The 11,567-nt window shown below is 41.6% G+C and overlaps 1 protein-coding gene across 1 annotated transcript; it reads right to left on the bottom strand.

Annotated features, from left to right (window-relative positions):
* Positions 1-6,156: 6,156 nt before the first annotated feature.
* Positions 6,157-11,491, bottom strand: NHLH1 (nescient helix-loop-helix 1). The gene is made up of 2 exons (XM_074262296.1): positions 11,171-11,491; positions 6,157-8,878 (listed from the first exon to the last, which is right to left on the bottom strand). Exon 2 carries the CDS (start codon positions 8,727-8,729, stop codon positions 8,328-8,330), a length of 402 nt encoding a protein of 133 aa, XP_074118397.1. The 5' UTR covers positions 8,730-8,878; positions 11,171-11,491; the 3' UTR covers positions 6,157-8,327.
* Positions 11,492-11,567: the final 76 nt, after the last annotated feature.

Here is an 11,567-nt window from a genome sequence, read left to right as displayed (position 1 = left end):
AAAGGAGAGAGAGACACAGGCAGAGAGATACAGAGTATATATGCATGCAGGAACCAAAATATAGTTCACATGAAGGACCCTAGCACATGTACTTTACAGCAATAGTATATGTAGGACATTGAATCCTAGCAGACATATTAATAACAAAAACACATATACATATATATGAAACATATACTTTTGTGTCATATATAATGAAACATAAAATAGGAATAGCATATTAAAAAGAGAAACATATGTAACGCTTAACAAATATTACAACTACACATAAAATATTCCATGTACTCCAATAATAGACTTCAACTCCCTTTTTCCTAAAGTATCAGAAATGTTTGGTCACTGGAATCTTCAATGGCTCTCCCTGAGCTTATGGATGACCCAAGCAGGGTGTTATAGTCCCTGGGATATATAATAATGTTATAAGTATATAATGATGAGTATGCAATATAATTACGTTGATAATAAAATAATATAACACAATAAGAACATTAATTTAAAAGGGTGCTGACTCTCCCTTCTGTTTCAATGGAGGTTTTCCTGGAGCTGAGATAGATTCATTCAAATTTCCTAACACTCCATTGGATATCAACCCCAAGTTTCTTTCTCCTATGAATCATCATCTTTTGAACTATAATTTAACTATAATAGCCTCTCTGCAAGTAAGTTCTTCAGATCTATTAAGTGACTGTACTTGCTTATTTTCTCTGATTAACTCTCCAGTAGGTAAGAAGTGGTTGCTAACCATAATCTTTATAGAACCCTGAACACTCTCTGGGATCATATTGTAGCCTTGGAAATCATCCACCCTTTCAATTACTTAGTTTGAGATAGCTCGTTATCTGTCCAGTACTTTGTGTGCTCCCTGAAAAACAGGGACAATTGTATTCTTTTGCTGAAGGTCTGGACAACAAATTTAAATGTAATAGTTTCTTATGTCTATCAGAGCTTTTCTGAATTAAGGCCATATCTTAATGTTAAGTCTCCTTCAACTGATTTCTTAGTCAACAAACATAGTCTTTGGGAGTCTCTATATTGTCACCATCTTCTGAAGCGTCGAAGCATATCAATAAAGAAGTATGACATGAAGCCCATGACATCATTTTTGGCATCATTAAATGCATGCATTAACAACAAATGACATTTTAATGTATGTTTTTTATTCAGGCCTTCAGATCCCTAGGATGTTTAGCAGTGTGCAGTTGAAACACTAAGGATGGTGTTATTCTAGACCTTGATTCCTACCAAAGCAAATACTTTCTTAAATAGTTTATTCTCAGTCTTCTTGAATTGAGAGGACTGGGCAATGAGTGTGTTGTAAATCCTTAGATTTGCTCTTCCTGGGAGGCTATACAGAACATGAAAAATATCCTGTCCTTTGTCTCAGCCCAATATGTAAAGGCGTAGTGAGCCTATTTGCAGCCAGGAATGACTGAGTACTGTGTAGTTATGAGCAGTTTTCTCATTAGCTGAAAACCCAGGAAAATGAATGATGATTCAAAAGACACAACTAAGACTGAATTCAAATACAAAAGGATGATAAGGAGGTAATAGATGCAAGATTTGGTAACTGATAGCTATGTGAAGTGAGAGACAGTGAAAAATCAAGGATAATCCCAAGGTTGTGGACCTGGGATACTGGAAGGATGGTTATGTCTTTAATAGAAACAGGAGAGTTTGAAATAGGAAAGGACTTGGAGAAAAAAAGATAATGAATTCAATTTTGAAATGTCAAGTTTAAGATGTCTCTGGGACAATGTTTGAAATGTCCAGTAGGAAACTGGTGATGAGGAACCAAAACTCAGGAGAGATATATAATGTCTTCCAAAAGTTTTAGGACAGTTTTAAATGATCAAAAACCAGTGTTTCTGTAACACTCTGTATAGATTGGAAAATCATTTACACATAGGTGATAGTTAAACCCAGAAGAGCCAATGAAGTTACTGAGAGTATATAAATGGAAAATAGCCTAAGAGAAAAACTTGGGAAACACCCAAGTTTGATATTGGGTTTGGTATGAATGATGATCCAGGAGAGGAGAATAAGAAAGAACAGTGAGAAGGAAGGAGAACCAGGAGCAGTGAATATTACAAAGAAAAGTATTACAAAGAGAAATTACAAGGATAATATTACAAAAACCTAGAGAAGCAAGGATCAACAGTATCAGATGTAGCACTTAGGTTGAGAAGAAGGGGGGATGAAAAAAGTTTATCAGATTGGGCGATGAAGAGATTCTTGGTAATTTTGAAGAGAGAATTCAGTTATGTGATAACATCAGAAGGAAGCCTGAAAAATATTGAGGAATAAAAGAACACTAAATGATGTAGTGGATGTAGTCAGTTTATTTTTTCTTTCTTTCTTTCTTTCTTTTTTTTTTTTTTTTTTTTTTAAGTAGAACTTCAGCCATTTCTTCCTCAGACAGCGTTTCCTCCTTTCCAACCTGACTAGAACTTAACAGAGACAATCTCTGTCAGAATTATTGGAATGAAAACTCTGCAAGTGGACACCAGGGGGCAGCACCCAACCACCAATTACAAGGACTTAGCTGTGAGTTGAAGGGAGGTGAAGGTATAAGGGGGAGACAGGAAGTCTTTGGATCAAACTCCTTCACCTTTACAGGTTCCACCCCAAGAAGCCTAGACTCTAGATTGATTAATTCCTTCCCCAATGAGGAAGCATCAAAGGTTCTGGCTGCTCTAGGGAAACCAAAAAATCTTAGTTCTATTGGCCCTGATCCTCCTAATTCCATTTAATACTTTGAAGAAGGACTTCGAAGTCTTCATTTTAATGCACAATAGTTTATTTTCTTTCCTTCAGAGAGTGGGTGCCTTCACCTCCCTCCCTTAGTTATCCAGATTCTCAGTCTATTTTCCTTTTCTCCATCTCCATTCCCCATCATCCAAAACCAACTCTATTCCCCATCATCCAAAACCAACCCTACTTCACTCTCACTGACATTGCCTAAACCCAGAAGTCTTTATCTGTATCTGGCACAAGAATAACAAAACCAAGTTCAACCTAGGAGAAAGAGCAATGTGAGAGAAAGACAAGTCAGATGGGAGAAAAATAGTTCATGTAAGAGGCCAACAAAGAAGTCAGAGAGGAAAGAAAGTAAAGGAGTTAGAACAGGGATGGGGGAGCAAGGAGAGATGGGTGGAATGAGGGAGGGGAGCCCCATGTGCCCAAACTGGAGAAGGGGGGAGAGTAGGCAGGGCCTCCATTGTACAAGCACAAAAGAGCCATATGCTGGGCAGCATAAGACAATGTGTGTGTGGTGAGGGAGGGTGAGGGGGGGAGAAGCTAAGTGGCTGAGAGCAGCCCCCTCCACACACTCTACCCTGAAACCCCTGGGGCCCTGCCGTCTGCTTTGCCACTGGAAAAAGGAGGGGGCAAGAAAGGAAAGTACCTAATGGCTGGCATTAGGAGCCTATGTGTGATTTAGGGAGGGCGAAAGGCCTGAGAGACAAAGTGGAAGTGGTCTGTGTAAAGATTTGGGACTGGGGAGAACAAGGAAGAACAAGGCCTGAAAGTTTTTTCTCTTTTGCTGCTCCTGCTTAGCTCCTGCCTACCTATCAACTAAAAGCCTAGATTAGGAGGTAAAGTACAGATAAGGAACCTGTACTCTGCTTCTCCTATTTACAGGCCCTCTTCTCACCCCAGGCTCCTAACGCTGACCCCCCTCATCTCCTCCCTCCTCACAACTTTTCCTACAGCCACATCACTCAGTACTTTTCTAACTCTCATATTTTCCCCTTTTCCCCACTTCCTCCATCTCCCTAATCTCTAAATCCTGGCTTCCTCTTTCTCTAGCCTTGGGGTTTCCCACTTTCATAATCCCTGATCTCCTTCCACCCACCACACTTTGTTCCTTGTTTCTTCCCCTGTTCATGCTCCTGCTCCTGCTTCTGCCCCAGCTAGTGCTCCTCCTCCTTCTCTCATCCTGCTGAGCAGAGCGGCAGCCGAAGCCAATTGATTATCCAAAGAAATTTGGAGCGAAAGGGAGAACAGCTGCAGCTCAGCCCCCCTTCCCACTGCCCCTGGTCCTGGGGGAGCCCCAAGGGGAGGAGCCCAGTAACCCCTTCCACACCCCAGCCTGGGGTGGAAAGAGGTAAGAGAGTGGAGAAATATCATTGAATAAAAGGCTGCATGATTTAGTGAGAAAACCATTGGATTTACAATCACTAAGACCTGGGTTTGTGTTAAAGCTTCACTTCTTACTAGGAGTATTATTTTGAACAATCTGTTTAATCTCCCTATACCTCAGTTTCCTCATCTATGAACTGGGGATGACAGTGTCTATATTTGAGGAAAAACACTGCTGGTATTTTAAATGGGAGCAGTTATTACTCCTAAACTGCCAGAGCATAAAGTAGTGAAAAGAACATTGTACTTGAGTCAGAAAAATTGGGTTGTAGTCCTTGTGTGACCTCAATGATTTCTACATTTCTCTGAGCCTATTTACTTATCTGTTCAATAGGGAGCTGGATTCAGATCAATAAGGGATAAGTATTTAATTACCAACTTTGGGGATGGGAGGTAGGGGGCAATGTACAAATGATATGCTTTTAAATTTAATCTATATTATTTACACTTTCTTAAACCTAGACAATCAACAAAATATTAAATTAGGCCCTGATTTGTATGGTTTGCTAACTTCTGAAGTATAGATGCTCACACTAAAAATTTAATAATTGGGTAGACTCTGGTTTGGAGATAGCTCCAGCATATTCTGGGTTAAGATGATCAGTAAGGTTTCTTCTAGCATTAACATTCAATGACCTTCTGTTTCAGTTCATCCTTAACTCTGTGATACCCAGTCCAAACTAGTCAAATGTTATCTTTTTTAAGTGACTCTTCATCTATTCCATTTTTTTCTATCCCAGTATTTCAAATTCTTCTCCATCTGGAAGTTCTTTCTTACATCCAATCCAAGTATCTCCTGTCAAAGTTTTCTGTGCTTTGTGAGATAAGAGAGCAGAACCTTCCTGGGGCCTAAAGATATCATGTTCTATATAACCTATATGAGATTGCTTGTTGTCTTGGAGAATGAGAAGGTAAAGGAGGGAGGAAGAAAAAATTTGGAAACCAAAATCTTACAATAATGAATGTTGAAAACAATCTTTACAAATATTTGGAAAAATCAAATAATATTAAAAAAAAAAAAGATTTTTATGTCCACCCAACACCTTTCAGCTATCACCACCTTCACCAATTCTCTCCAACTAGACTTCATCTTTGTCTTGGACTACTAAAACAAATAAACAAAAAATCTTAGTTTCCAACCAACCACCGAATATAGGAACCCTCCTCTATGGATGTTCATTCAAACTTCTTACACTTTTCAAGTGTAAAAGGCTCCCAAAGCAACCTACTCCATTAGGCAATTCTAATGATCAGAAAGTTATTTCTTCTATTGAATGTATAAGCTCATAGAGGTAGAAGTAGAGGGAACTCTAGCAATCATCTAGTTCAACCTCTAGTTTTACAGATAAGGAAACTGAGGCATAGAGATGACATTTTTATGTCATTCATACAATTATTTATACAATAATTTTAAATACAAATTATTGTAATTTTAAAATATAAATTATTGTAATTTCTACTTGTTTGTCCTAATACTGTCCATGGGAGCACCACAGCATAAGGGTAATATCTATTCCATATGTTAGCTTTAAAAAAAATTAAAGACAGTGATTTTCTAGCTCCTAAGCTTCCTCTCCTTCAAACTAAAAATTCTTAGTTCCATCAACTGTTCTTTATGTCATTTGCTTTCCAAGTTCCTCATCATTGCTTGGATTTTCATGTCCTTTTTCAGAGAGGGGTACTCAGAAATGAATAATAATGATGCTATTAGATGAATTATTCCAAATTTCTCAGATTTTTGTTCCAGCCTATTCCTATCTTATCCTCAATCCTTTGCCATGATCCTTCTAGTTGGACTTGGGGAATCTAAGGATAAGCCTAGGACTTTGAGGATCTAACTCAAGTTGGGAACAATGTAAATGGCTCTATTATCCCTTTTCCAGAGAAATGGCTGCCCAGAATATTGACTAACCACTGAGACATTCAGGTAGGGCTCCTTTTCTATCCCATAGCAGGACAGGCAACAAAACTCCAAATGTTAAAAAGTATACAAAAAAAAAAAAAAACAACCCTCTATTCAGTGAGTACCATGTTTAGGGACCAGAAATTTGTGAAGAGTTTGAGCTTTTGTTAAAACAACAGGATACATCAGATTTCTATGGACTTCTTTAACCTTTGTCTAATCTTTTTTCACTTTTTCCAGATTCCCATACTCCTTGTATTCTCCTTTTACCCTAATAGAGATCCCATCCTACAGGGCATACTCTCTTCACCCACACCAGGAACAAACTGGCATCCCAGCCTCTCAGATACAGATAGGAATGAAACACAAACATTATGGAAAATGGAAAGAGGTCACTTTAATTTTCCTTTGCGTGTGAAAATCATAACTGCCATTAAGGGAATCAAATTTGATACAAGGCAATGGGAGAGGGACTGTTTGGGATTATGGGAGTTTTTAAATAGAAGACCCAAGCTCACAGGTTGATTCTGGATGGGGTTTGGGAGGGAGAAATATGAAAAGGATTCCAAATTCCTTGGGAGGCTTGTAGAGGGAGTTTTGAAAAGTTCTTTTTTTGGAGAAAGGGAAAAGAAGGAAAATTTTACAAAGAAGGTAGTGGAAGAGATATGTTGAGAGGAAAAACAAGGGCTGGAGAAAGGAAGAAGAGAAGGATGGGAGGAAGGAAGGAGAGAGCGATGTCCAGCTAGAGTTGCTTCAGACCCTCACTCTAAACCAAAGTGCACAACACGGCAATAAATAGTAACATTTATAAATAAATTAAATAAATAACATAAATAAATAAATATCCTTGCAGCAGTGAAAGTTTGAGGGAAGGGAAATAAGAAAGATGCAGTGGTAGGGGAAGAGAAGAGAGGAGGCAGCATTGTCACAATACCAGCCTATGCTCCCTTCAGTTCATATCCCTGTTACACATTGTATTTATGCATATTTACATGCCTTAAACATACACACACACACACACACACACACACACACACTTGTGATGAGCAGGGCAGGATTCATCCTTCTGCAGAAGAGAAAGAGGAGACCCTCTTCCCTCGTGGCACTTCTGGGCCCAGAAGCTCTGCCAGGAAGGAAAGGTACAAGGGGGATAAAGAGAAAGAATGCTACATCTGAAGTCATAGAATCTGCAAATACCCAAGAGAAATGAAATTCACACACACACACACACACACACACACACACACACACACACACACACCCCATGGGGGTGATGGGACATTTGCAGGTAGCTAACAAAAGTTTGCCCATTGACTTGTGCTCCTCTGGATATATTAGATATTTTTGGACCTTTTACTCTGTCCTTTGGACCCAGATAATACTTTCTCTGAGCCACAAAAAAAAAATGGAGAGGAAGGAGGCGGCAGGATAGCAATAATCAAATAATCCAGAAAAGCAAAGCTTACAACTAGAAAAAGATAAGTATCAAGGGCCAGCTAGACAACAAAAATGATACAATTTCTTATCTGAGGGAATCTCCAGAGAATATACCCCTTACCCTGCTTCTAGCCATCTTTACTTTCCTGATCTAATTTATTCCCTCTAGCTCTAGGCAGGATTTGCTGAAAAGGAATGGTAGAAGTGGAGTAGTAGATGTGTAGGTGAGACAGTGGTCAGAATTGAAGTCAGAGATCTCTAACAATCCAGATGTGAATTAAAAACTATAGCAGCTTGACCAAAAACTAGACAGAAACAAAAAACAAGCTTGAGCAGCCTTAAAAATAGGATAGAGGTCACACATTGGCTGACCCAGAAAACATTTCTGATCAACTCAACCCTTTTATCTATCTCTTTCTCTCTCTGTCTCTCTCTCCCTCTCCCTATTTCTTTACCCCTCTCCCTCTCTCTGTCTCTCTTTCTCTTTCTTTGCCTCTCTCTCTGTCTCTGTCTTTTTCTCTGTGTCACACACACACACACACACACACACACACACACACATCCATACATAATCTACTGCCACCAGTTAACCTGTAAAAATAGCCTCTCTATCCCTGGTCTGGGCTAAGTCATTGTTTTCCCTGGACAAATGACCATTTATGAGTCCAGGGGGGTAGGGGGAAGGGGAAACACAGGGGTAGTACAGGAACTCAGCAATCCATAGTTCAGGGAGGATATAACATTAAGAGAGAGAGAGAAAGAAAGGGAGCTGGGCAGCAAGGTGTGCTCAGCTGGGAGAGAAAGGAATCCCAAGGGTAAAATTCCCCCAGACAAAGGACCAAAAAGTTCAGACATCCAGGACGTGGTTCAGGTAGGAAATATAGCAGATGGCCAGGCGTAAGATTTCAATCTTGGAGAGCTTCTTGTCTGGAGGTAAGGTGGGCAGCAGCTTGCGAAGCTCAGCAAAAGCTAGGTTGAAGGCCTCCACTCGGATCCGTTCCCTAGTGGCATGGGCAGTACGATACTTGGCTGTGGCCCGCCGCCTCCGACGCCGTTCCTCACGGCTGAGATGCTGCAGGTCCTTCCGACCAGACTCCCCCATCTCAGGACCCCTGGCCTGGCCTCCCCCAGGACCCCCAGGTCCTGTTCTGTCCGAACCCATGCCTCCCCCACAGTCACTAAAACCTGACTCTGTCTCTGAATGGGTGGGAGGTAAGTCCAGCTCCATGGGGTCTGAGTTAAGCATCATGATGCAGGGGGCCCCCACCCCAGAGGAGCTTTCCAGCTGGATGGTGGTTGGAGGGAGAGGAGCTCAAGGAGGGGCCTGGAATGTTAGCTCCTTGGAGCTCTGTTAAGCACAGATACCTCAGAGTTTCATGGCCCAGCACAGCCAAGATCCTGGAAGGAAAAAAAGAAAAAGAAAAAGTATTGAATGGGGCAAGTGGAAAGAGAGAAAATCAGTCCTAAAAGCATTCAGATAAGAAATAATAATGAACATTTATAGTGCTTTTAGGTTAGCAAAATGTTATCTCATATTATTTCATTTGATGTCTTAATTCTGTGAGATAATGATGAATAAATAATAATAATAATGATGATGATGATAATGATAAATAACAAGCATTTATATAACACTGTATACCAGACACTGTGTTGTGCTTTACAATTTTATTATTATTTTACAGAATTAATACCACCATTTTATAGATGAAGAAACTGAGGCTGAGAAGTTGAGTAATTTTTCCAGGGGCACAGTTAATGTCTGAGACAGAATTTGAATTCAATTTTTTTTAATCCTCAGTCCATCCTACTCTGCATAGCTATTTCAATAGGATGGGGAAGAAGGAAAAGGAAAGCAGAACGTGTGTGTGTGTGTGTGTGTGTGTGTGTGTGTGTGTGTGTGTGTGTGTGTGTGTAGAGAGAGAGAGAGAGAGAGAGAGAGAGAGAGAGAGAGAGAGAGAGAGAGAGAGAGAGAGAGAGACCAAGAAGAGAAAGCAGAGGAGAGGAGATGAGAACAGAAAACAGAAAAATAGGCACTGAAAGAAGGAAAAGGATGTAGGGAGTTGGGGGAGGAATACAGATGATTCTATTTCTCCCCCTCTCAAAGTAATATGGGGGTTAGGGGAAAATTTACTACAAGGGTGCCACTTCTCCAGACCCCATACATTAACTTTGTGACTTATAAAGGTGAGGACAGATGAGGTTGGGGAAAAGTGAATGGACATAAGTTTTTTGTTGTGGAATATATGAAGTAGATTTATTGCGAGACTGCAGACTTATTGAACCTGAGCATCCCTACAAGGAACCCCTACAAAGTCTCTTCCAGACCACTGGGAGCTGCCTACCTCAACATTCATATCTACCCAAATACCTACCTCCCCTCTGCCCCCTCCCACTTCCATCCAATCTCATTGCTTCACAGCTCTATTTCAGATGTCCCTATTTCTTTCTAGGAAAATCATCCACACCCTTCTCCAGAACCAATCTTTCCCCAAACTACTCCCCTCTCCTTTTTTTCCTAATTTACCTGTTACTGAGGGTGACTCCCCAAGGTCAAATGGCCAAGAGGCTGATGGAAAGCTCCCTATTTATCCCTAGGTGAGTTCAGACTTGGGCTAGGGAAGGAGGGAAGGGAGATGCTTGACAAATCCTTAGAACCTTCCCTAAGTTATTCCAATTGTTAAAAGCCTTCTATGAGACCGTCTTCTCTCCATCCCTTCCTTCTCTACCCCCATCCGCACCCCACTCCCAGTAAATACTTCTCTTTATTCCTAAGGGAAGGAGTACTAAAGGCAAGAAACCCAATGCAATTTGGATGGGTGGAGCAGGTGGGAATTCAAACCCCCAAACCGGAACCATTTACTGTAGTAGGCAAGAAGGAACAGAGCCAAGGGGAAGATACCTATACACTCTCCCCTATAATCAGCACCAACCATCAGTCACTCTCCATCAGCTCCCAACCCTGACACCCATAACTTGATAATCACCTCACAGGGATCAGGGTCTCCTATTCCATCTCTGTCACCTCTCCTTGAAGCCAGGACGGTTAGAGAAGCACCTAGAGTTAGCCTATCTTTTTCACTCTCTTCCAGACTCAATGGAAATTTCCTATTAGTAGTCCTTCACCAGTTCCTTTCTAATTGAGGAGATGAAGAGTGTGGGTGTGCTGTCTCTAGGCAGAAGGGATCACAGATCATGATCTCTGAACCGACCTGTTAACTAAGCTACCTTTCCCAATCTTCTCCATCCCACCTATTTCCCTTCTCCGTCATGTCCCTGTCTTGCCCTGTGCCCCATCTGCACCCCTATCTTTCTCAAATGCTTTCTTCTCCTTTCCTTCCATTTCCATGTGTTCCAGGCAAGTAGTCTTTCCTCCGAGCCAGTCCCTCGTCTCAGTTCGAGCTTGGGTCTTGGCAAATGCTCACCTTAACTCAGCTCCTGCTTTTTTAGCTCCAAACTCGGAACATTGAAGAAGAGCAATGGTGAATGGAAGGAATGCAGCCCCTACTCCACTGATCTCAACTCCCCAGCCTCCCAAGGGAACAAGGACAAAGACAGAGGGATGGAGAAACACATAAAGGTGAAAACAAGAGTTGTGTCTTCTTAAGGAAAGATAGAGAGACACAGCAAAAGGAGTGAGACAGAGTGGGAGTAATATTCCCTCCACCCCCAACACGCTATCCCCTTTACCTAAAGAGACCCCACCGGAAGGGGTTGTGCTGGCCAGTCAGGCAGGGGCCCCCTGCTCCTCTGGCAGATCCGTGCTCATCCGTCTGCGCCCAGTAAAGTTTGCATCCAGCTCCTAGGGAGCTTGGGGATGGTGTGGGAATGCCCTGTGGGGACCAAGGCAGGCAAGAGTGGCGGACATATCGGGGTGGGAGGGGAGGGGGGGACAAAAGTCAGGGGAGAGGAGAGGAGAGGAACTCAGTCCGATCTAGAAACCACACACCGGCTCACACACCCACTCCTATACACACACGTACTCCTGCACAGACACACTCACATACATACACACCTGGGCTGCCCGATCTATGTATATATATGGAGATGCACAGAACACCCCTTCCCTCCCATTGGCCAGCCCGGG

Source organism: Sminthopsis crassicaudata, chromosome 4, assembly GCF_048593235.1.
Source record: "Sminthopsis crassicaudata isolate SCR6 chromosome 4, ASM4859323v1, whole genome shotgun sequence".
NCBI lineage: Eukaryota > Metazoa > Chordata > Mammalia > Dasyuromorphia > Dasyuridae > Sminthopsis > Sminthopsis crassicaudata.
Note: the sequence above shows the minus strand (reverse complement) of the source record. Positions and strands in the feature narration are given on the sequence as shown.

Bases quoted from the DNA above. Each gene is read 5' to 3' on its own strand.
- NHLH1 (XM_074262296.1), bottom strand. From the start codon at position 8,729: ATGATGCTTAACTCAGACCCCATGGAGCTGGACTTACCTCCCACCCAT.